The sequence below is a fragment of the Pseudophryne corroboree genome, chromosome 1 (genome assembly GCF_028390025.1).
Source record: "Pseudophryne corroboree isolate aPseCor3 chromosome 1, aPseCor3.hap2, whole genome shotgun sequence".
Taxonomy (NCBI): domain Eukaryota; kingdom Metazoa; phylum Chordata; class Amphibia; order Anura; family Myobatrachidae; genus Pseudophryne; species Pseudophryne corroboree.
This window is the reverse complement of record NC_086444.1, coordinates 116,071,177-116,096,768: the sequence shown is the minus strand read 5'-3', so window position 1 is coordinate 116,096,768 and position 25,592 is coordinate 116,071,177. Positions and strand designations below refer to the sequence as shown.

The window sequence follows — 25,592 nt, the reverse complement described above, 5'->3', positions numbered from 1 at the left end:
CTACAAGTACCACAAATAAGGGTATTATGTAGGGTGTGAATAAACTACTTGTAGTTTTTCCTGAATCAGATAAATTAAATGAAGTGTGTGATGATACGTGGGTTTCCTCCGATAGAAAATTATTGGCGGTATACCCTTTCCCGCCAGAAGTTAGGGCGAGTTGGGAAACACACCTTAGGGTGGATAAGGCGCTCACACGCTTATAAAAACAAGGGGCGTTACCGTCTCCAGATACGGCAGCCCTCAAGGAGCCAGCTGATAGGAAGCTGAAAAATATCCTAAAAGTATATACACACATACTGGTGTTATACTACGACCAGCAATCGCCTCAGCCTGGATGTGCAGAGCTGAGGGGGCTTGGTCGGATTTCCTGACTGAAAATATTGATACCCTTGACAGGGACAAGATTTTATTGACTATAGATGCATTTCTATATATGCGAGATGCGCAGAGGGATATTTGCATTCTGGCATCAAGAGTAAATGTGATGTCCATATCTGCCAGACGAAGACACGACAGTGGTCAGGTGATGCAGATTCCAGACGGCACATGGAAGTATTGCCGTATAAAGGGGCGGTCCATCGGACCTGGTGGCCATGGCAACAGCTGAAAAATCCACTTTTTGTTACCCCAAGTCACATCTCAGCAGAAAAGGACACAGTCTTTTCAGTCTCAGTCCTTTCGTCCCCATAAGGGCAGGCGGGCAAAAGGGCCAGTCATATCTGCCCAGGGGTAGAGGAAAGGGAAGAAGACTGCAGCAGGCAGCCCATTCCCAGGAACAGAAGCCCTCCACAGCTTCTGCCAAGTCCGCAGCATGACGCTGGGGCCGTACAAGCGGACTCAGGTGCGGTAGGGGGTCATCTCAAGAGTTTCAGCACGCAGGGGGCTCACTCACAAGTGGACTCCTGGATCCTACACGTAGTATCCCAGGTGTACATTGGAAATTCGAGACGTCTCCCCCTCACAAGTTCCTGAAGTCTGCTTTACCAACGTCTCCCTCCGACAGGGAGGCAGTATTGGGAACAATTCACAGGCTGTATTCCCAGCAGGTGATAATCAAAGTACCCCTTCTACAACAAGGGAAGGGGTATTATTCCACACTATATTGTGGTACTGAAGCCAGACGGCTCGGTGAGATCTGAAATATTTGAACACTTACATACAAGCGTTCAAATCAAGATGGAGTCACTCAGAGTAGTGATAGCGAACCAGGAAGAAGGGGACGATATGGTGTCACTGGATATCAGGGACGCTTACCTACATGTCCAAATTTGCCTTCTCACCAAGGGTACCTCAGGTTCGTGGTACAGAACTGTCACTATCAGTTCAGACGCTGCCGTTTGGATTGTCCACGGCACCCCGGGTCTTTACCAAGGTAATGGCCGAAATGATGATTCTTCTTAAAAGAAATATGGACGCTTTCCTGATAAGGGCAAGGTCCAGAGAACAGTTGGAGGTCGGAGTAGCACTATCTTAAGTAGTTCTACGACAGCACGAGTGGATTCTAAATATTCCAAAATCGCAGTTTTTTCCGACGACACGTCTACTGTTCCTAGGGATGATTCTGGACACAGAAGAAGAAAAGGATGTTTTCTCCCGGAGAAGAAAGCCAGGGAGTTATCCGAGCTAGTCAGGAACCTCCTAAAACCAGGAAAAGTATCAGTGCATCATTGCACAAGGATCCTGTGAAAAATGGTGGTTTCTTACAAAGCGATCCCATTCGGTAGATTTCACGCAAGAACCTTTCCGTGGGATCTGCTGGAAAAATGGTCCGGATCGCATCTTCAGATGCATCAGCGGATAACCCTGTCTCCAAGGACAAGGGTGTTTCTTCTGCGGTGGCTGCAGAGTGCTCATCTATGAAAGGGCCGCAGATTCGGCATTCAGGACTGGGTCCTGGTGACCACGGATGCCAGCCTGAGTGGCTGGGGAGCAGTCACACAAGGAAAAAATTTCCAGAGAGTGTGATCAAGTCTGGAGACTTCTCTCCACATAAATATACTGGAGCTAAGGGCAATTTACAATGCTCTAAGCTTAGCAAGACCTCTGCTTCAAGGTCAGCCGGTATTGATCCAGTGGGACAACATCACGGCAGTCACCCACGTAAACAGACAGGGCGGCACAAGAAGCAGGAGGGAAATGGCAGAAACTACAAGGATTCTTCGCTGGGCGAAAAATCATGTGATAACACTCTCAGCAGTGTTCATTCCAGGAGTGGAAAACTGGGAAGCAGACTTCCTCAGCAGGCATGACCTCCACCCGGGAGAGTGGGGACTTCATCGGGAAGTCTTCCACATGATTGTAAACCGTTGGGAAAAACCAAAAGGTGGACATGATGGCGTCCCGCCTGAACAAAAAACTAGACAGATATTGCGCCAGGTCAAGGGACCCTCAGGCAATAGCGGTGGACGCTCTGGTAACACTGTGGGTGTACCAGTCAGAGTATGTGTTCCCTCCTATGCCTCTCATACCAAAAGTACTGAGAATCATAAGAGGGAGATGAGTAAGAACGATACTCGTGGTTCCGGATTGGCCAAGAAGGACTTGGTACCCGAAACTTCAAGAGATGTTCACGGAAGACCCGTGGCCTCTACCTTTAAGAAAGGACCTGCTCCAGCAGGGGCCTTGTCTGTTCCAAGACTTACCGCGGCCGCGTTTGACGGCATGGCGGTTGAACGCCGGATCCTGAAAGGGCATTCCAGATGAAGTCATCCCTACCCTGGTCGAAGACAGGAAGGATGTAACCGCAAAACATTTTCACCGCATTTGGTGAAGATATGTTGCGTGGTGTGAGGCCAAGAAGGCCCCTACAGAGGAATTCCAACTGGGTCGTTTCCTACATTTCCTGAAAACAGGACTGTCTATGGGCCTAAAATTAGGGTCCATTAAGGTTCAAATTTCGGCCCTGTCGAATTTCTTCCAGAAAGAACTGGCTTTAGTGCCTGACGTTCAGATGTTTGTAAAAGGGGTACTGCATATACAGCCTCCTTTTGTGCCCCAGTGGCACCTTGGGATCTCAATGTTGTTTTGAGTTTCCTAAAGTCACATTGGTTTGAACCACTCACCACTGTGGACTTAGCATCGTCACCTTCCATGTGAGATATTTTATTAGCCCTGGCTTCAGCCAGGCGTGTGTCAGAATTGGCGGCTTTATCATATATAAAGCCCTTACTTAATTTTTCATTCTGACAGGGCAGAATTGAGGACTCGTCCTCAATTTCTCCTTAAGGTGTTTTCTGTTTTTCACATGAACCAACCTATTGTGGTACCTGCGGGTACTAGGGACTTGGAGGACTCCAAGTTACTTGACGTTGTCAGGGCCCTGAAAAATATGTTTCCAGGACGGCTGGAGTCAGAAAATCTGACTCGCTGTTTAGCCTGTATGCACCCAACAAGATGGGTGCTCCTGCTTCTAAGCAGACGATTGCTCGCTGGATTTGTAATACAATTCAGTTTACACATTCTGTGGCAGGCCTGCCACAGCCAAAATCTGTAAAAGCCCATTCCAAAAGGAAGGGGGCTCATCTTGGGCGACTGCCCGAGGGGTCTCGGCTTTACAACTTTGCCGAGCAGTTACTTGGTCAGGGGCAAACACGTTTGCTAAATTCTACAAATTTGATACCCTGGCTGAGGAGGACATGGAGTTCTCTCATTCGGTGCTGCAGGGTCATCCGCACTCTCCCGCCCGTTTGGGAGCTTTGGTATAATCCCCATGGTCCTTACGGAGTCCCAGCATCCACTAGGACGTCAGAGAAAATAAGATTTTACTTACCGATAAATCTATTTCTCGTAGTCCGTAGTGGATGCTGGGCGCCCATCCCAAGTGCGGATTGTCTGCAATACTTGTACATAGTTATTGTTACAAAAATCGGGTTATTCTTGTTGTGAGCCGTCTTTTCAGAGGCTCCTTCGTTGTTATCATACTGTTAACTGGGTTCAGATCACAGGTTGTACGGTGTGATTGGTGTGGCTGGTATGAGTCTTACCCGGGATTCAATATCCTTCCTTATTATGCACGCTCGTCCGGGCACAGTATCCTGAGGCTTGGAGGAGGGTCATAGGGGGAGGAGCCAGTGCACACCACCTGATCCTAAAGCTTTTATTATTGTGCCCTGTCTCCTGCGGAGCCGCTATATCCCCATGGTCCTTACGGAGCCCAGCATCCACTACGGACTACGAGAAATAGATTTATCGGTAAGTAAAATCTTATTTTTAGTGGGGTACTGTGCCCTGCCCTTTTACTGGTGCTTTGCTAAAACAGCCTGCCATGCTCCCGTGTGAATAGATGCCATCTATTCACATTAAGGGGATAGGTTGGGGGAAGCCACCCAATCCACAATAGTGATGCCATGTCCCCCTTTTCAAGTGTGCACATGCTGCTCCCACCCCTCTGCACACTTCCTAGGGCACCCCCTCCGCTGTAACTGGCAGTACTACTACTCTTAGCACTAGTAGATAGGGTGTGATGTGTGGGGCCCCCTGGACCCAGGGGCCCATGTGCACCCATTATAGATACGCCAGTGGCAAACCATAAGTCACACACTGCCTGCTATGTTACAGAGGCACCTCTCTTCTGTCAGGGGAGTTATATACAGCATGGAGCATATACAGTCATTTCATGTACATTATATAACACCGTATTATGATGGTAGTGCTCTGACAACCCGTAGACACTTATATACATGTGATTATCTTGCAGTCAGGCTGATGTTATAACATACACGTTACAGGGGCATGTAGTTAAAATGCCGGCTGTCGGGATCCTGGCATTCAGGATACTGATGCTGAGATCCCACCAGCCGACAATGACGCCAGACAGAATCTCTGCACACCAGGGCTATTCCCACTCGTGAGTGTCCACAACACCCATAGAGTGGGAATAGATCTTGTGGTGAGCGCAGTGAAGCACCGAGCCTGCACAATGACGAGCCCACAAGAGGACTCTGAGCGCTCCCCTTGGCTGCATGCTGCCTGCTGGTATAACGTATCACACCCGTTACAGGGGATGTCCTTCAGTTATTAGGGTCATTTCATAAGCAGCCCTGAGTGATCATCTTCTCCTGACTATACGTCCATTCACTGCTTAATGAAGGATTCTTGCTTGTGTCCTCTTCTAGCTCTATCTTCAGTCCAGGATGAAAGGAGATTGGGCTAGGCTCCTGCGTCCCACCATCCAGTTTGCACTTGTTGCATTATCGATCTATGTTGGTCTTTCCCGAGTGTCGGACTATAAGCACCACTGGAGCGATGTTCTGGTTGGACTTCTCCAAGGAGCGATTGTAGCTGTTCTTATAGTAAGTATAACGCTATTCTCATCAGCCCTAGAGCCAGCCTCCACCGATGCCTCCCCAGGTCGTGCTGCAATAACATCTCACACATATTACCATGCTTCATTACACCCTGTGATTTGTAATGAATATTTTGTCCTCCCTAAGTATCTTGGAGCAGAGAGAGTATACATTCCCTGGATGACCTGCCCCGATAATGCCTTGCAATAACAGCTAGAGATATCAGCAGCTGTGTAAAGAGACATCCAATAATGAATTGGCCAAATATCTATCATAGTCTGACTACCCAGTGATTACTCCAATACCACAGTGACCGTGATCTTGTCCCCACTAGCAGTGAATATCCCCGTGTCCTAGTACAGATCATTAATAAGTGATCGAGGCTCAGTCCACATTCTTGTGAATTTATAAAGTAAATCAGTCCCCTTGTGATACTTGCTAATATTTGAGACTGAATAAGGACATAATTTGGATATTCAGAAAAAAAATCATAATTTCTTGGACTTCAGAATTTTTGTAAATTGTAGAGATTTCAGGGTTTACAAAAGGTCATTATTCCGTCCATAGTTCCTGTATTAATAAATCTAAAGTCTAGGGAGACATATACATATCCTTTCCATGTTTCCATCAAATCCATCCCATGCCAGCGGTGTAGGCATGAATTCAGGATACAGCAGGCTTTACCTGCTCACACGGTTAAATTATTCAGAACAGAGCATGCTGCAATACTGGACCGTGTGAGCAGGTAAAGCCTGTACAAAAATCTGCTGTATCCTATATTCATGCCTACACAGTTGCCATGTTTCCATCAAATCCATCCCATGTCAAAGTGCATTCAGCAACAAGTGAATGATTGGTCATTTGGAGATGTTCTAATTTAAGTGGTATTTTACACTAGATTCCATCAAATGGATACTACATTTTGTAGAGTACTTTAATATAGGCCTCCCTTCACCAACCCAGCCGGCTCTCATCCTAAGCCCTCTGTGGCCCATGCTCACTTTTTACCCCATCTGTCACCCCGGTCTGCCACTCCCCTTTAGAATGTAAGCGGTCACGAGCAGGGCCCTCTTCACTCGTGTGCTTTTATGTCTCTTACTTAACCTATATTTTTAATACTCCCTTTGACTGCACCAAATCCCTCGATTTACTTTCATGCCGTTTACGGACACAGCTATGTTTATATACCCTGTAACTGTCCTATATTGTATTGAACTGTCAGTCACTGTCTTCATGTTTAGCTGCGGATCCCATGTGGCGCCATATAAAGGATAATAATAATGTAAACCCAAAATCTGACTGTAATACTGCAGTTTAAAATCACCAGATCTGCACATATGCGTGGTTCCCAAACTCTGACCAAACAGGCCATGTTTTAAGGATATCCATAGGTGACCACAGATAGTTAAAACAACCTGACTGGCCTGTGCTCAGTCATGTATATCCTTAAAACCTGGACTGTTAAAATGCCAATAGCAGACAATTTGCTTTGAGGTAGTACAGTCTACATTCCAGTTTGGTAACCACTGACTTGTTTGCGACTTTTAATACATCTTTTATATGAGCCAACTTGGATGTTGGCTATAATGGTCCTTTAAGCATTTAAAACTCAATGACCATTACATCGGTTAACAACAACAAAAACCAACAACTATACGGTAGTACCATTCTCCTAACCACACTGTCTACCTCCCTCTCTCACAGGTCTTGTATGTCTCAGATTTCTTCAAAACCAAAAGAAGTTGTTTTAATCAAAAAGAGGAGGATTCGCACACGACACTGCACGAGACATCAACCAATGGGAACCACTATGGGAACACTCACCAACCATGAAAGCCACTCAAATCGATCTAAGAATACATATCCTGCTTTTAAACACAGTATTAAGAGTTTAGGGGGGCATTTACTAAGCAGTGATAAGAGCAGAGAAGTGAGCCAGTGGAGAAGTTGTCCCATCAATCAGCAGCTCTGTATAATGCTATAGTATGCAAATTATAGATGTTACTTCAGTGCTGATTGGTTGCCATGGGCAACTTCTCCACTGGCTCACTTCTTCGCTCTTATCACTGCTTAGTAAATGTCCCCCTTAATCTCTTAATTAGCCTTCCACCCTTCAGTGCTGAGAAGCTGACCCCGCATGGCACTTCAGCATTTTAAGAGCATCCACCACCAAATACATGTTGTGGGCTGAACCAATATGGACAAGAATGCAGGAGGAGCTGGAGTCAGTGATGTCACAGTCTCCTAGCGTCTTCTGACCACTGGTTCAGGCCACATGTTCTATAGTGTAGGTGGGTGCCACGACCTGCTGCTGCTATCTGTTAAATGCCCACTTTGTATATAGTTATAAAGAACACCTTTATGTATATGTTATAGCTTTAAAAAAAAAAAAAAGTGAATTGTTTTCTTTTATCAACTATACACACACGGAAGTGAAATGTGTTACTCAAATTGTAATTTTTTTTTAATTAAAATAGTGTGGTAAACAGTATGTACAAACACTTGTGTAATATTGCTTTGCTTGAACATGGCTTGTTCTGCAAACCTGTAACACCAAAACATTAAAAAGTTTATAGCAAACATCTGTCCTTTGTTAACTCTGTTGTCCCAGGAGCTCGCAGTCTATGTAAGCGGTTTCATATCGGGCTACAGATACAGACTGGCTGCAAACACAATGTCCCTTTTGATTTTTGTAATTCCTACAAGAAAAGTGGGGAAGAAACAAAGCTTTATATAGATCAAAACATATTCAATGGAGTTTACAACAGCACAGGAGCTTAAATTATCATTTTTACTTGGAAAGCTTTAGAATAAAACAAACTACTTGGAAAGGTGTTAAAGGGCTTTCCAGCCACCCATGAACCAAGGTAGAGCCGTACGGGAACGTCAGTAATTATACTTTTGGATATATCACTTTATTTAAAAATTAAACCTAATTGCTGGGTGTAGCCTGTAGACTTCACATCTTGTATGTTACGTTAGTGGGCTTTGTGTGTGTTGTAATGGAAAGTGCCACTTAGGTGGAAATGTGGGAAATTAAATGGCTTTTACCGCTTTGATTTTCAGACGGTGACAGATGGCAGAGAGAGACCTGTGAACGCACACGCTGCCAAATGAGGGCTTTCTATACATAGCAACCTGGAATAAACTATCCTAAAATGCTCAGCACCTTTTCTAAAGATAAGAGTTCAAATCGCCCAATTATATGGTGTTTTACTCACAGTATTATTATTTTGTTTACACTTCCTTATTTTACTTTTCCTCAGGAATTACATGAAGTAATTCGGAACCCATGAAACACAATGTTGGAAGACTCACTCCTCTATAAGCAAATTATAGCAAACCCCTCCTTTAGTGGGTTCAGACACAGTGCACTACCGCAGTGCATTACAAGATTATCTTCCCCACTACCTGGCACCAATTAATGGTGAACACAGCAACACTGCAGTGATTAGTTAGACTTCATATTGACAGAAAGTGACTTCAAAGAGGCGTTACTCCACTGATGTAATGGGACTACATGTGTGAAGGTGATATCAAACCAATGTTGACTTGCACAACAGCCTACCAAAGAGATGAATGTGCATTTTGAGATGATGGTGAAAAAAAATGGATTATAGGTACATGTGGAGCTCTTCCTGAGCCATGAGTGGGGGTCTGGCCTGACAGATGTCTAACATTGGACACGAGTTCTGCATTCAGAGCATCACATCAGAATGACTGGTTTGCCTGCACGGTTCAGATAAATAATTAAAACCAGGCACACGAAAAACGTACATACTGAAACACCCGACGCAATCACAATTGTGACACAGATAGTTGTTGGTAAAGGCAAAAATGTTGACAACTGTACTTTGATGGTAAATGATGCAACTTTCTCTACGTGTGTCTCAGAGGAAGACACACAGGTTAGTGTAGGTGAAGGCCAATGGGGCGTATTAAATTAGTGTCTTTTGCCTTTTTAGGGCGAATGGGGATTCGCCCTATGCGATAGCAGGGACGTTTATTCGCCTAGGCCAAACATTCGGCAGGAGCGAAAAACACGTGGATCAGTGAATCCACATGTTTTTTGCACCTGCGCCGGCAGAAACACGGGCCATTTTTGCCGATTTTGAAACATTTTTCACTGGTGCCTTTTCGCAAAAAAAAAAAAAAAAGAAAAGAAAAGTGAAAAATAAAACCCCCTGCCGAAAATGGCCCGCACTTGAATACGCAGAGGGGTAAATTCGATAGCTCCGAAAATGCCAGACCTAACTTAATACCCCCCATAATGTCTTATTATACAGCACATGGTTTATTAATGCATCAGCATTTGTGTTACTTTGGAAAGGGTGATAGGGTTTGGAGCAGAGGACATCAGAGGGGCAGGAAGCTGGGTAAGTTCTAGGCCTATTCATGGAAGAGACTGTACTAGGAATGTAGTGGGTGTAAACAATAGGAGCTTCTGAGGTATATATAAAGTGCAGCATACTTCACACTACATGCAGTCTGTAAAATCCAGTAATGCCCTTTACCTTCTGCAAACTTGTTTTCCAGTTCTGTATTCCCAATGGCTTTAGCTGCTTGGCACATCTGTCGTAGTAATTCTTCAAGACGTCTCATGCAGCGAATGATACTTCCTTTAGAGAGAAATGTACATTTATTCTGGATTTCTATATCACCTCCATTTTTCTCAGCGCTGTATACAGAATATGTCATAATTTACATGAGTTCCTGCGCGCATTGTAACTTCCCATCTAAATTCTGAAAGAAACACCCACAACGCCTCTTTCTGGACGGAGGGCGGAATCCGGAGCGCCTGGCATACACCCGCACACTAACATGGAGAGAACCTATAATCACACACTGAGCAGGCACCGCACAACTAGCAATAAAGTGGTGAGGACATTAAAGCGAGAAATAACAAAGAAACACCCGTCACTAAGCCGGAGTGCTGAATTCATAGTATAAAAATGAACTATTTTTGTTACGAGCCAACACACCCCGCACTCCAGGGAATGAGACTGGTTCATTTAGAATGAGTATGGCACAGCAGACATTTTGTGGAGCGAGGGTCAGGTGCACAGGGCAAGGTCCCCACTGTCAGACGGGAAGAACCTGTCCTCCATTACTGGGCGCCTGCCTCTGAGGTGAACTGAACTCTGGAAATACTACAACAAGGACTCTGCATCTAAGATCCTCTGATGTCGTATCGGACGGTACAGGTAGGGGAGGTTAGAAGCAGAGAAGGAACATTATGAAATTCAAAATGGAAATAAAGGGCCAGATTCGGATTTGTACACAAACCCAATGGTACGTACAAATCATACGTCTGTGGGTCTGCGCCAGAAAAGGAGAGCTAAAAACGCAAATCGGCAGTCAGCTTTTGCTGGCCAGCATCATTATTGCCCTTCAGAAAAGATGTGTGTGGTCAACTATGGTTGCTATGGTAGGACTAGAAGCCGAAACATATTCTAGTGTACTCCTCAAACCACCAAATCTGCAGCACCTTCCTCAGTATCATGGCAGTCAATAATGGTGGTTCCTTACTGGAAAATCAAAGCATAATAACTGGGAAGGGTGTAGTACTGCTGACCGGCGGTCTCCTGACCGCCGGTCAGCTTACCGACGCCGGGATCCCGGCAGCATACCGACGCCGGGATCCCGGCAGCATACCGACGCCGGGATCCCGGCAGCATACCGACGCCGGGATCCCGGAGGGGAGGGGCGAGTGCAGCAAGCCCCTTGCGGGCTCAGTGGTGACCTGCGGTCGCCACGGGTTCTATTCCCACTCTATGGGTGTCGTGGACACCCACGAGTGGAAATAGTCCCTGTTGGTCGGCATGCCGACCGTCGGGATAGTGACCCGTCGGGCTGGTGGAGGAGGTCATGTGACTGTCGGTCAGCTGACCGGCGGTCACATGAATACCACCCACTGGGAAGAGAGAGCCAGCAATTGAGGGCTGCAGCAAGACAACTCGTTGGACTCTTCCAGATCATGAAAAGGAGAAAGCGAGAAGGCGATGATACAGAGTAACTGCACTATCATAGTACTGGCTAGTGGACAAAAATGATAAATGGACGAAGTGCCATGTTTTGAAATAGGCAACTCATGAACCCCAAACACCTTGAAAAAGAAGAAGAGGGTGGTTCATGAAGGATGCAGGTTATGACAGCTTGTGCACAAAGATTTATTTTTTTACTGAGGGCCAAGAGTGTGGGCAGCTGTGAGCATACTCACGACCTATCCCTGAAACCCCTGTATATAAGGGTGTCAGGGATAGGTTGTGGGAGAAGGTGAAAGAAGAGGTGTGGAGAAGACCTGGGTAATAGAATGAATGAGACCTTGAACCTCACACAAAATAAATGGACATCTTCAGAATCAGCATTACTGGCCAGGTGTACTCACATACACTAGGACTTTTTTGCAGTACAGTGCATCGCCAAGCAGCAACATGAAGGGGGAATACATAGCATAAGAAGGGGGGAAAACGTAGCATACATTACACGTATGAGTTCATATTGCAGGATAGACTCAACATATATTATACGTTAGACTTTTTATATATTGTTCAGCTAGTGGGAAGAAGCTTTTAATGGAACTGGTCGACTTCACAGGAATGGACCTGTAGTGTTTGTCTGATGGAAGCGTTTCAAACAGTTTGTGACCGGGGTTCTGCATATCTGCCACGATTTTCTCTGCTCACTTCCTGACCCTTGACTGGTATAATTCCTGGACGGGAGGGAGGTCAACCCCAACAATCATTTCAGCTGTTCTCACCGTCCTTTGCAGCCTCCGTCTGTCACTCTCATTGGCAGCTCCATACCAGACTGTGATCGAGGAGCATAGGACCGATTCTACGATCACTGTGTAGAAGATGAGCAGCAGCTTCTGCGGAATGTTGAATTTCCTGAGTTGCCACAGAAAGAACATCCACTGCTGGGCCTTCTTTACGACAGTGCTTATGTTGGGTCCCCATTTGAGGCCTCGGGAAATTTTTGACCCTAGGAATTTGAAGGAGTCGACTCACGAAACCACGCTGTCTGCTATTACGGTTGGTTGCATGGCATTGGGTTTCCTTCTGAAGTCCACCATCTCAACTGTTTTGAGGGGATTTAGGTCAAGGTTGTTCCGGTCGCACCACTGCGTTAGCCGTTCCACTTCACGTCTGTATGCAGATTCGTCTTCGTCCTTGATTAAGCCGATGACGGTGGTGTCGTCTGCGAATTTTATAATTTGTACTGATTGCTCGGCCAAGGTGCAGTCATTGGTGAGAGAAGAGCAGGGGGGAGAGAACACATCCTTGAAGGGCAGCCGTGCTGATCGTGTGCCCACTAGATGTGAACGACATGGCTTTCACCACCTGTTTCCTTACTGACAGGAAGTCGACGATCCAGAAGCATGTTGATTCTGGGACCCCTAAGCAAAAAGCAGTTTGGCTTGCAGGATACTGGGGACGATTGTGTTGAATGCCAAACTGAAGTCGACAAATAGAACCCTCACGTGAGAGCCCTGTCGGTCTAGGTGCTGTAGGATGTAGTGCAGCCCCAAGTTAACTGCGTCCTTGACACGGTTTGCTCGGTATGCGAACTCCAAGGGGTCTAGGTGGGTGTTAGTCGCTTTTCTCAGGTGGTTCAGCACCAGCCGTTCGAACACTTTCATTGCCACAGATGTTAGTGCGATCGGCCTGTAGTCATTTAGGTCTTTTGTAGCTGTGCTTGGGGCAGGACCACAAAACGTGAGTGACTGGAGCAGAGACTGGGCATGAAAGGGATGACAGGAACACCTATGCTAGTGTTGTGATCTACTAATTTTTATTTATTAAGTAACAGTTTCTTATATAGCGCAGCCTTCCAGAATTGGCCACACCAACTGTATCACACAGGTCCGCCCTATATCTCAGCAGCCCTGACCAACATCTATTTTGCTGGAGTGGGAAAAAAAAAAAACACAGTACTTTGAGCATGTAATAGAAAAACAAGCTCTTGTTATGTCCCCCACACTGCACGGTTCTGTTCCAATACTACTGTAAAAGTAATTACAGGAGAAGTATTTCATGCATAGAGCGTTAGAAGACCTGCCAGAAAAAGGTCCCCTCTAGCATAAAGCAGTAAGTCAGCATTAACTCCTGACCACAGAAGTGCAATGACCTATGCAGGACCGTGGGAGTCATCCATGTACTGGGAGAAATTCATTAGGGAGATGGATTAATCTCTCTGCACCCTAAGTACTTTATAAACTGCTCTCAGCAAGACTGGTTAGAACATTTACAGCAAAACTGTATGGTGCAAGAGTAAAATGCTATAAGTTAAACGCAGCACAGGAACACTTCTGAAATGAATGGAACTGGAGTAAATAAGAATTTACTTACCGATAATTCTATTTCTCGTAGTCCGTAGTGGATGCTGGGGACTCCGTAAGGACCATGGGGAATAGCGGCTCCGCAGGAGACTGGGCACATCTAAAGAAAATAGGATTTTGGTACTTACCAGGTAAATCCTTTTCTTTGAATCCATAGGGGGCACTGGAGTACTCTTGGGATATGGACGGGCTTCCGTAGGAAACAGCACTGAATATTTAAATTAGTAACACTCCACCCCTCCATATCCCTGAGCACTTACTCAGTGTTTTTTACTGAGCCGAACAGGAATTAAGAGAGGTTAATAATGGAGTATTACATATAACATAACTGACAATAACGAAGTTAACACATAACGTTACTGACAACTAACAGTTGACACCCTAACCAGCACTTGTAACTTGAACCAGTCGGTGAAAGTGTGTTACCATAAGATCCTCAGAACTAACCACAAGTAGGTAAAACTGCTCTGGGTGGGCGTCCAGTGCCCCCTATGGATTCAAAGAAAAGGATTTACCTGGTAAGTACCAAAATCCTATTTTCTTTTTCATCCACTAGGGGTCACTGGAGTACTCTTGGGACGTACCAAAGCTTCCCCCGTGGGCGGGAGAGCTGTTTGGCACTTGTAACACTAGGCGGCCAAAGCTAGATGCTGATGCCGCAAAAGTATCAAACTTGTAAAAGCGCACAAACGTGTGCACTGAAGACCATGTAGCCGCCCGGCAAAGCTGTGTCGCAGAAGCCCCACGACCAGCTGCCCATGAAGTTCCCACAGAACGTGTGGAATGAGCGGTTACTGACGTAGGCGGTTGTAACCTAGCATGAAGGTATGCCTGGCGTATGGTCAGTTTTATCCATCTGGATAAAGTTTGTTTAGATGCTGGCCAACCCATCTTGGCAGCATCATAGAGAACAAATAACGTATCCGTCTTACGAACTGAAGACGTTCGGGATACATAAACGCGTAATGCGCGAACCACATCCAGAGTTCCAGAATGTGCTGTCAACACAGGAACTACTATTGGTTGATTGATGTGAAAAGATGACACTACCTTTGGTAAGAAGGCGGGATTCGTCCGAAGTTCCGCTCTGTCATCATGAAACACCAAATACGGTGGCTTGCATGACAAGGCACCCAAATCTGAAACACGCCTTGCCGAAGCTAAGGCTAAGAGAAAAATTGTTTTCCAAGTGAGAAACTTTATATCCACTTGTTGTAAGGGTTCAAAATATGAAGACTGTAAGAACTCCAAAACCAGATTCAAGTCCCATGGCGCTGTAGGTGGAATGAATGGAGGCTGTACCCTGAGTACACCTTGTAGAAAAGTGCGTATAGACGGCAATAGAGCCAATCGTCTTTGAAAGTAAATTGACAAAGCAGATACCTGCACCTTTAGTGTAGATAAACGCAATCCTCCATCTAACCCTGTTTGTAGAAACAACAAAAGGCGGCATAACTTGAAAGCTGATGTCGGAAATTTCCGAGCTTCACACCAACCTATATAGGCACGCCATATTCTGTAATAATGAGCTGCCGTAACCGGCTTCCTAGCTCGTAACATGGTTGGTATAACTGAATCTGGAATGCGCTCTCTTTTTTTAAGAGGGCGGTCTCAACAGCCACCCCGTCAAACGCAGCCGCGCTAAATCGGGGTAAAGAAACGGACCCTGTTGTAACAGGTCTGGACGTATCGGGAGCGGCCACGGATCGTCTGCGAGTAATCCTCGAAGATCCGAGAACCAAGCTCTCCGAGGCCAATGCGGCGCCACTAGTATGACTGTGAGCGACTCTCTTTTGATCCGTTTTAGCACCAGAGGGAGCAGCGGAAACGGTGGAAACAGATACACAAGACTGTACGGCCACGCGACAGTGAGAGCATCCACCGCGACTGCCTTTGGATCTCTTGTTCTGGACACATACTGGAGCGTTTGATGATTGTGTCGAGATGCCATCAGGTCCACCTGAGGATAACCCCATCGCTGAACCAACATGTGAAACACTTCTGGATTTAATGACCATTCGCCTGGGTGAAAATCCCGACGACTGAGATAATCCGCTTCCCAGTTGTCCACTCCCGGAATGAACACGGCCGACAATATCACCTGGTGGCATTCCGCCCAATTGAGGATTCGAGCTACTTCCCGCATTGCCATGCTGCTTCTCGTTCCTCCTTGTTTGTTGATGTATGCGACCGCCGTCGCATTGTCCGATTGCACTTGGACAGGCTGAGAGCGAATCATATGCACTGCTTGTCGTAGCGAATTGAAAATTGCGCGGAGTTCTAGAACATTTATCGACAGCAATTTCTCGTGATCCGCCCAGAGACCCTGGAGCTGACAATTTTGAATTACCGCTCCCCAACCTCTGAGACTGGCGTCCGTAGTTAGAATTATCCAATTGCAAACTCCGAACCGTCTTCCTGCGGTTAAATTGTGTTCCTTGAGCCACCATAGCAGAGAAACTCTTGCTATTGGTGACAACCTCACTCTGTGGTGAATCTGCAGATGCGAGCCCGACCACTGGGCAAGCACGTTCAGCTGAAATGGACGAGAGTGAAATCTCCCGAACTGAAGCGCCTCGAAAGCTGCCACCATTGTGCCTAACAGGCGAATGCACAAGTGTACCGACACTGTGCGTGGTTTGAGTACTAATTGTACTAGATGGCGTAGCATTTGTACTTTTTGTTGTGGTAGGTAAATCCTTTGATTGACCGTATCGAGAATCATACCTAGGAACTGAAGGCGTTGAGACGGAATCAGATGTGATTTCTTGAAATTTACAATCCAACCGTGGTGAACCAGTACATTGTAAGTTAGCAGCGCATGTTGGGTAAGTATCTGTTGAGACGGAGCTTTGATGAGCAGATCGTCTAAATACGGAACTATTGTCACTCCCAGGGATCTGAGGTGAGCTATCATCACCGACATTACTTTGGTGAATACCCGAGGCGCTGATGACAGGCCAAACGGCAGAGCCTGAAACTGGTAATGGTTCTGGCGTATTGCAAATCGTAAGAATTTCTGATGAGGCTGCCAAATTGGAATGTGTAAGTACGCATCCTTGAGGTCTAGCGCAATCATAAATTCCTTGGTCTCTAACCCCGCAATCACCGAACGTAGAGACTCCATTTTGAATCTGTAGTAAGTTACGTACTGATTGAGGCCCTTTAAGTTCAATATTGGTCTGACTGAGCCATCCGGCTTCGGGACCACAAATAGACTTGAAAAATAACCCTGACCCTGTTGGTGTACAGGGACCGGAATCAACACTGCCGAATCCAGTAAGGACTGAATGGCAATTTGCAAAACTGTCCTCTTGTCGTCCGACAGAGGCAAGCCTGTCTTGAAAAACCGCTGAGGCGGCAGACAGTCGAACTCTATTTTGTAACCTTTTAACACTAAATTGCGAATCCAGCCCTCCGCGGATGTGTGGAACCACGCCCCCTGGAACGTCTGAAGGCGTGCTCCCACAATTGGAGAACCGAGATGGGCTGGTAACCCGTCATGCCACTGGCTTGTCGGTAACCTTAGCGTCTTGGCGAGTTGTGTTGGTTTGATGGAAACCACGTCCTCGACCACGTCTAGCAGGCGTGGCTGATCCTCTGCCACGTCCTCGAAAGGGCTGAGGTCTAAAGGATCTGAACGAAGGTCCAGCGTACCTTCTTCTTGGCGCAGGTGGAGGCAATGGTAAGAACACAGACTTACCTCCCGTAGCCTCCTTAATCCATGCGTCCAATTCTGGCCCAAACAACTTCTTGCCATCGTAAGGCAACGCCTCTATACTTCGTTTGACCTCTGCCTCCGCCTGATAAGTACGCAGGTAGAGTGCTCTTCGTGCCGTAACTAGCGAAGATGAAATACGAGAAGTGAGCTGACAGACGTCAGTGGACGCTGTACAGAGATACTCTACAGCCTCAATCATTTGATTTACCTGAATTATCTGGTTTTCGTCCTGTAAAACAGATTTGAGTTCTGTAAGCCATATTATGAGCGCCTTAGTTACCCAAATGCCAACCAATCCAGGTCTTAGCATCACACCTGCTGCTACATACATGCTTTTTAGCATAGTTTCTATCTTGCGATCTGAAGGATCTTTAAGCGTAGTAGCTGCTGGCACTGGTATGGTTAATTTCTTGGTAAGCTTTGACACTGAAGAATCAACTATTGGTGGATTCTCCCATGTACACGTTACCGAGTCTGGAAAAGGATAACTAGACTTAAATCTGCGAGGTATAGAAAACCGTTTATCTGGATTCTGTCTCTGATTTAGAGAATCCGACACAGGAAAACTTACTGGCGTCTTCCGTCGTTTAGTAAATACGACCTGATCATTGGTGAGAGGCTGTTCTGCCGTACCGCTCTGATGAGATCATCAATGCCGGAACTGTTAACATCCTCGCCATCTGACTCCACTTCGCCCTCCTCACCCTCATCGTGTTCCGTGAGGTCTGGGATGGAATCGTCAGAATGCAACATAGCAGACACTGGAAAATCATAAGACATATGAAAATTATCCCGTTTGTCCAAAATGGATTTGGACCGTACGCAAGGCTGAGACGCCTCCGGTAGTTCTGGCGGTCTCACCCTAGACTCAGATCTTAACGTTTCTCGTTCCAGACGAGCCGCGGTCATTTCTGTCTGAAATCTCTCCAGTACATTTACTAACATACCCCACGGAGGGTCCGGTGAGGAAATTGGTTGTAAAACAGGAGGCGAAATGGTATTCTGAACGGAATCCACAAAACATACTTTACATGTGGCAGATCCTTTGCAAATATGCTTTTTAGTTTTTGCTGGTGCCTTACTCATTATGGCGACAGACAATACAATACACAAAAAACAGACACTTGCACGACTCAGTAAAATAGCAGTAAGGTGTCTCTGTATATAAATCTGGCCAAGTGCAGTACACGTGGCCAGTACTATGAAATTTGATCCCAAATTCCCACTAACACCCCTGTGCCTCCGGTGGTGTAGAGATGTAAGACAGGAATCTTCTGGAATCACAGAGGAAGATACAGGAAGCATGTTAAAAATGGCTGCCATGTTATACTTATACATATAATCACAGTGCTGGTTACATTCACTGATTATACTGTAACAATTCCCCTGCTGCTGCAATATTTCTCTTTTAGCTTATTACAGCGGCAGCGCAGCGTGTGGGCCCCCAGCGGGTATCGTAGAGCGCTATGTGCCTCGTGTTTCCCAGCGGTGGGCTCCTGTATAATAGCTGGCGGTCAGCTAATCAAGCTAGCGCTGCGGCGGGCGGCGGCCTGTGAGAGTCGATCAGAGGTGCCTGCACGGAGGTCTGTGGCCGAACGTGCGGGCGCCTGAGCGGGGAGAGCCGCGGTGCCTGCACGGAGGTCTGTGGCCGAACGTGCGGGCGCCTGAGCGGGGAGAGCCGCGGTGCCTGCACGGAGGTCTGTGGCCGAACGTGCGGGCGCCTGAGCGGGGAGAGCCGCGGTGCCTGCACGGAGGTCTGTGGCCGAACGTGCGGGCGCCTGAGCGGGGAGAGCCGCCTGAGAGGGGAGAGCAGCGCGTCATCAAACACTATGTCCCCACACGTCGGGGCGGCAGCGGGAGCTGACCGCCCCGTTTCACATACCTTACTCCTGCAGACGTGCGGAGGCTCCGACGGGGCTTTTCAGTAAGCGCCGGCCAGCCAGTGCAGGAGGATGTGAGGGCTGTGAGGGAGCTCTTTCAGAGAGGCCCGACACGCCCGTGCTGCTATCAGCAGCTGCACTATCCCTGACCCTGCCTTTTGGAAGGGGGAAAGGGATGTGTACAAATAGTAGAAAAAATAAAAATAAAAGTTTCTTCAACAAAACCGTGACTTCAGGTATTAAGCTGCTACCACGTTCAGCACAGAAAAAACACTGAGTAAGTGCTCAGGGATATGGAGGGGTGGAGTGTTACTAATTTAAATATTCAGTGCTGTTTCCTACGGAAGCCCGTCCATATCCCAAGAGTACTCCAGTGACCCCTAGTGGATGAAAAAGAAAGCTTTAGGATCACCTGGTGTGCACTGGCTCCTCCCCCTATGACCCTCCTCCAAGCCTCAGTTAGGATACTGTGCCCGGACGAGCGTACACAATAAGGAAGGATTTTGAATCCCGGGTAAGACTCATACCAGCCACACCAATCACACTGTACAACTTGTGATCTGAACCCAGTTAACAGCATGATAATAGAGGAGCCTCTAGAAAAGATGGCTCACTACAACAATAACCCGAATTTTTTGGTAACAATAATTATGTACCAGTATTGCAGACAATCCGCACTTGGGATGGGCGCCCAGCATCCACTACGGACTACGAGAAATAGAATTATCGGTAAGTAAATTCTTATTTTCTCTGACGTCCTAGTGGATGCTGGGGACTCCGTAAGGACCATGGGGATTATACCAAAGCTCCCAAACGGGCGGGAGAGTGCGGATGACTCTGCAGCACCGAATGAGAGAACTCCAGGTCCTCTTTAGCCAGGGTATCAAATTTGTAGAATTTTACAAACGTATTTGCTCCTGACCAAGTAACTGCTCGGCAAAGTTGTAAAGCCGAGACCCCTCCGGCAGCTGCCCAAGATGAGCCCACCTTCCTTGTGGAGTGGGCATTTTAAGATTTTTGGCTGTGGCAGGCCTGCCACAGAATGTGCAAGCTGAATTGTACTACAAATCCAACGAGCAATCGTCTGCTTAGAAGCAGGAGCACCCAGTTTGTTGGGTGCATACAGGATAAACAGCGAGTCAGATTTTCTGACTCCAGCCGTCCTGGAAACATGTATTTTCAGGGTCCTGACCACGTCAAGCAACTTGGAATCCTCCAAGTCCTTAGTAGCCGCAGGCACCACAATAGGTTGGTTCATGTGAAATGCAGAAACCACCTTAGGTAGAAAATTTGAGGACGAGTCCTCAATTCTGCCCTTTCAGAATGAAATATTAAGTAAGGGCTTTTATATGATAAAGCCGCCAATTCTGACACACGCCTGGCTGAAACCAGGGCTAACTCGTCACTTCCATGTGAGATATTTTAAGTATACAGTGGTGAGTGGTTCAAACCAATGTGACTTTAGGAAACTCAACACAACATTGAGATCCCCAAGGTGCCACTGGAGGCACAAAAGGAGACTGTATATACAGCACCCCTTTTACAAATGTCTGAACTTCAGGCACTGAAGCCAGTTCTTTTTGGAAGAAAATCGACAGGGCCGAAATTTGAACCTTAATGGACCCTAATTTTAGGCCCATAGACAGTCCTGTTTGCAGGAAATGGAGGAAACGACCCAGTTGAAATTCCTCTGTAGGGGCCTTCTTGGCCTCACCCCACGCAACATATTTTCGCCAAATGCGGTGATAATGTTTTGCGGTTACGTCTTTCCTGGCCTTGACCAGGGTAGGGATCTTCAGGATCCGGCATTCAACCGCCATGCCGTCAAACGCAGCCGCGGTAAGTCTTGGAACAGACAAGGCCCTTGCTGGAGCAGGTCCTTTCTTAGAGGTAGAGGCCACGGTTCGTCCGTGAGCATCTCTTGAAGTTCCGGATACCAAGTCCTTCTTGGCCAATCCGGAACCACGAGTATAGTTCTTACTCCTCTCCTTATGATTCTCAGTACTTTTGGTATGAGGGGCAGAGGAGGGAACACATACACTGACTGGTACACCCACGGTGTTACCAGAGCGTCCACCGTTATTGCCTGAGGGTCCCTTGACCTGGCGCAATATCTGTCTAGTTTTTTGTTTAGACGGGACGCCATTATGTCCACCTTTTGTTTTTCCCAACGGTTTACAATCAGGTGGAAGACTTCTGGGTGAAGTCCCCACTCTCCCGGGTGAAGGTCGTGTCTGCTGAGGAAGTCTGCTTCCCAGTTGTCCACTCCCGGAATGAACACTGCTGACAGTGCTATCACATGATTTTCCGCCCAGCTAAAATCCCTGCAGCTTCTGCCATTGCCCTCCTGCTTCTCGTGCCGCCCTGTCTGTTTACGTGGGCGACTGACGTGATGTTGTCCGATTGGATCAATACCGCCTGACCCTGAAGCAGGGGTTTCGCTTGACTTAGGGCATTGTAAATGGCCTTTAGTTCCAGAATGTTTATATGAAGAGATGTCTCCAGGCTTGACCATAAGCCCTGGAAATTCCTTCCCTGTGTGACTGCTCCCCAGCCTCGCAGGCTGGCATCCGTGGCCACCAGGACCCAGTCCCGAATGCCGAATCTGCGGCCCTCTAGAAGATGAGCACTCTGCAACCACAACAGGAGGGATACCCTTGTCCCTGGTGACAGGGTTATCCGCTGAAGCATCTGAAGATGCGACCCGGACCATTTGTCCAGAAGGTTCCACTGTGCGTGGAATCTGCCGAATGGGATTGCTTCGTAGGAAGCCACCATTTTTACCCAGAACCCTTGTGCATTGATGCACTGAGACTTGGTTCGGTTTTAGGAGGTTCCTGACTAGCTCGGATAACTCCCTGGCTTTCTCCTCCGGGAGAAGCACCTTCTTTCTGGACTATGTCCAGAATCATCCCTAGGAACAGAAGACAAGTCGTCGGAATCAGCTGCGATTTTGGAATATTGAAAATCCAATCGTGCTGCCGCAACACTAACTGATATAGTGCTACACCGATCTCCAACTGTTCCCTGGATCTTACCCTTATCAGGGAATCGTCCAAGTAAAGGATAACTAAAATTCCCTTCCTTCGAAGGAATATCATCATTTCGGTCATTACTTCAGTAAAGACCCGGGGTGCCGTGGACCATCCCTACGGCAGCGTCCGAACTGATACAGTTCTGTACCATAACCTGAAATACCCTTGGTGAGAAGGGTATATTTTGACATGAAGGTAAGCATCCTTGATGTCCCGAGACATCATGTAGTCCCCTTCTTCCAGGTTTGCAATCACTGCTCTGAGTGACTCAATTTTGAATTTGAACCTCTGTATGCAAGTGTTCAAAGATTTTAGATTTTAGATTTTAAATTCGGTCTCACCGAGCCGTCTGGCTTCGGTACCACAATAGTGTGGAATAATACCCCGTTCCCTGTTGCAGGAGGGGTACCTTGATTATCACCTGCTGGGAATACAGCTTGTGAATGGCTTCCAAAACTGCCTCCCTGTCAGCGGGAGACGTCGGTAAAACAGACTTTTGGAAACGGCGAGGGGAATACGTCTCGAATTCCAATTTGTACCCCTGAAATATTATCTGAAGGATCCAGGGGTCTACTTGCGAGTGAGCCCACTGCGCACTGAAAATCATTGAGAACGGGACCCCACCGTGCCTGAACTTGTAAAGCCCTAGCGTCATACTGAGGGCTTGGCAGAGGCGGAAAAGGGTTTCTGTTCCTTGGAACTGGCTGATCTCTGCAGCCATTTTCCTCTCCCTCTGTCACGAGCAGAAAAGAGGAACCCTTTTGTCCGCTTGCCAACCAGGACTGCGCCTGATAATACGGCGTCTTATTTTGAGAGGCGACCTGGGGTACATCCCCTCTTTTAAGGCAATACTTCCAAATGCCGTTTGGAATCCGCATCACCTGACCACTTTACTGGAATAATTGGACAACGCACTTATACTTGATGCCAGTCGGCAAATATTCCGCTGTGCATCATGCATATATAGAAATGCATCTTTTAATTGCTCTATAGGCAATAATATACTGTCCTTATCTAGGATATCATATTTCCAGTCAGGGAATCCGACCACGCCAACCCAGCACTGCACATCCAGGCTGAGGCGATTGCTGGTCGCAGTATAACACCAGTATGTGTGTAAATACATTTTAGGATACGCTCCTGCTTTCTATCAGCAGGATCCTTAAGTGCGGCCATCTCAGGAGAGGGTAGAGCCCTTGTTTTTACAAGCGTGTGAGCGCTTTATCCACCCTAGGGGGTGTTTCCCAACGCACCCTAACCTCTAGCGGTAAAAGGTATACTGCCAATAACTTTTTAGAAATTATCAATTGTTATCGGGGGGAAACCCACGCATCATCACACACCTCATTTTATTTCTCAGATTCAGGAAAACTACAGGAAGTTTTTCCTCACCAAACATAATACCCCTTTTTTTGGTGGTATTCATATTATCAGAAAAGTGTAAACTTTTTCCATTGCCTCAATCATGCAATGTGTGGCCCTATTGGAAATCACGGTTGTCTCTTCACCGTCGACACAGGAGTCAGTACCCTTGTCGGCGTCTGTATCTGAGGTAACGGGCGCTTTAGGGCCCCTGTATGAGACGTCTGGACATGCACAAGCTGAGTAGCCGGCTGTCTCATGTCAACCACTGTCTTTTATACAAAGCTGACACTGTCACGCAATTTCAACAGTACATCCACTCAGGTGTCGACCCCCTAGGGGGTGACAACACTATTTCAGACACTCTACTCCAGGCATTCCCAACCGCGGTCCTCAAGGCACACCAACAGTGCAGGTTTTAGTGATATCCAGGCTTCAGCACAGATGGTTAAATCAAAATAACTGAGCTACTAATTAAGTCACCTGTGTTCAAGCCTGGATATCACTAATACCAGGACTGTTAGTGTGCCTTGAGGACCGTGGTTGGGAAACACTGCTCTACTCCGTCTCCTCATCATTTTTCTCCTCATACATGTCGACACCAACGTACCGACACACAGCACACACACAGGGAATGCTCTGATAGAGGACAGGACCCCACTAGCCCTTTGGGGAGACAGAGGGAGAGTTTGCCAGCACACACCAGAGCGCTATATATATATATATATATATATATATATATATATATATATATATATATATATATATATATATATATATATATATATATATATATATATATACATACACAGGGATAACCTTATATAAGTGTTTTTCCCTTTATAGCTGCTGTATTGTTATATACTGCGCCTAATTTGTGCCCCCCTCTCTTTTTTAACCCCTTTCTGTAGTGTAGTGACTGCAGGGGAGAGCCAGGGAGCTTCCCTCCAACTGAGCTGTGAGGGAAAATGGCGCCAGTGTGCTGAGGAGATAGGCTCCGCCCCTTTCTCGGTGTCCTTATCATCCTTTTTCTGTATGTTTTGGCAGGGGTTAAATGCATCCATATAGCCCAGGAGTTATATGTGATGCATTTATTTTAGCCATATAAGGTTTTTTATCGATTTATTGCGTCTCAGGGCGCTGCCCCCCCCAGCGCCCTGCACCCTCAGTGACCGGAGTGTGAAGTGTGCTGAGAGCAATGGCGCACAGCTGCGGTGCTGTGCGCTACCTTATCTGAAGACAGGATCGTCTTCTGCCGCCGATTTTTCCGGACCTCTTCGCTCTTCTGGCTCTGTAAGGGGGACGGCGGCGCGGCTCCGGTGACCCATCCAGGCTGAACCTGTGATCGTCCCTCTGGAGCTAATGTCCAGTAGCCTAAGAAGCCCAATCCACTCTGCACGCAGGTGAGTTCGCTTCTTCTCCCCTTAGTCCCTCGATGCAGTGAGCCTGTTGCCAGCAGGTCTCACTGAAAATATAAACCTAAACTAAAACTTTCACAAAGAGCTCAGGAGAGCCCCTAGTGTGCACCCTTCTCGTCGGGCACAGAAATCTAACTGAGGCTTGGAGGAGGGTCATAGGGGGAGGAGCCAGTGCACACCAGGTGATCCTAAAGCTTTCTTTAGATGTGCCCAGTCTCCTGCGGAGCCGCTATTCCCCATGGTCCTTACGGAGTCCCCAGCATCCACTAGGACGTCAGAGAAATAAGGTTCGTAAAATGTTAAATTGCAAGGGTACTGTATAATATCATCAGTATTTAGTACAGGTTGAGTATCCCTTATTCAAAATGCTTGAGACAAGAAGCATTTAGGATAATGGATTATTCCGTATTTCGGAATATTTTTATATTTCAATAAGGTATCTCGAGGATGGAACCCAAGTGTGAACACAAAATGCATTTATGTTGTATATAGACCTCAAAAACATATTTTATAGCACCAGTTACTCATAATGTCCCCAGTATTGCGC

At 46.9% G+C, this 25,592-nt stretch overlaps 2 protein-coding genes across 3 annotated transcripts in view; one reads left to right on the top strand and one right to left on the bottom strand.

The window, feature by feature from the left end:
* PLPP1 (phospholipid phosphatase 1) overlaps nt 1–7,868 on the top strand; it is a 215,586-nt gene extending 207,718 nt beyond the window's left edge. For both annotated transcript variants that reach the window (XM_063962219.1, XM_063962208.1), the window contains exons 5-6: nt 5,118–5,294; nt 6,993–7,868. In XM_063962219.1, coding sequence (XP_063818289.1) covers nt 5,118–5,294; nt 6,993–7,121 — 306 coding nt within the window. In that variant the 3' untranslated portion in view covers nt 7,122–7,868. The remainder of the gene's footprint in view (nt 1–5,117; nt 5,295–6,992) is intronic.
* Nucleotides 7,735–25,592, bottom strand: part of MTREX (Mtr4 exosome RNA helicase) — a 176,870-nt gene continuing 159,012 nt past the window's right edge. The window contains exons 26-27 of the mRNA XM_063962194.1: nt 9,803–9,907; nt 7,735–7,987 (exon numbers count right to left, since the gene is read on the bottom strand). Of these exons, the coding sequence (XP_063818264.1) occupies nt 7,935–7,987; nt 9,803–9,907 (158 nt within the window). The 3' untranslated portion in view covers nt 7,735–7,934. The remainder of the gene's footprint in view (nt 7,988–9,802; nt 9,908–25,592) is intronic.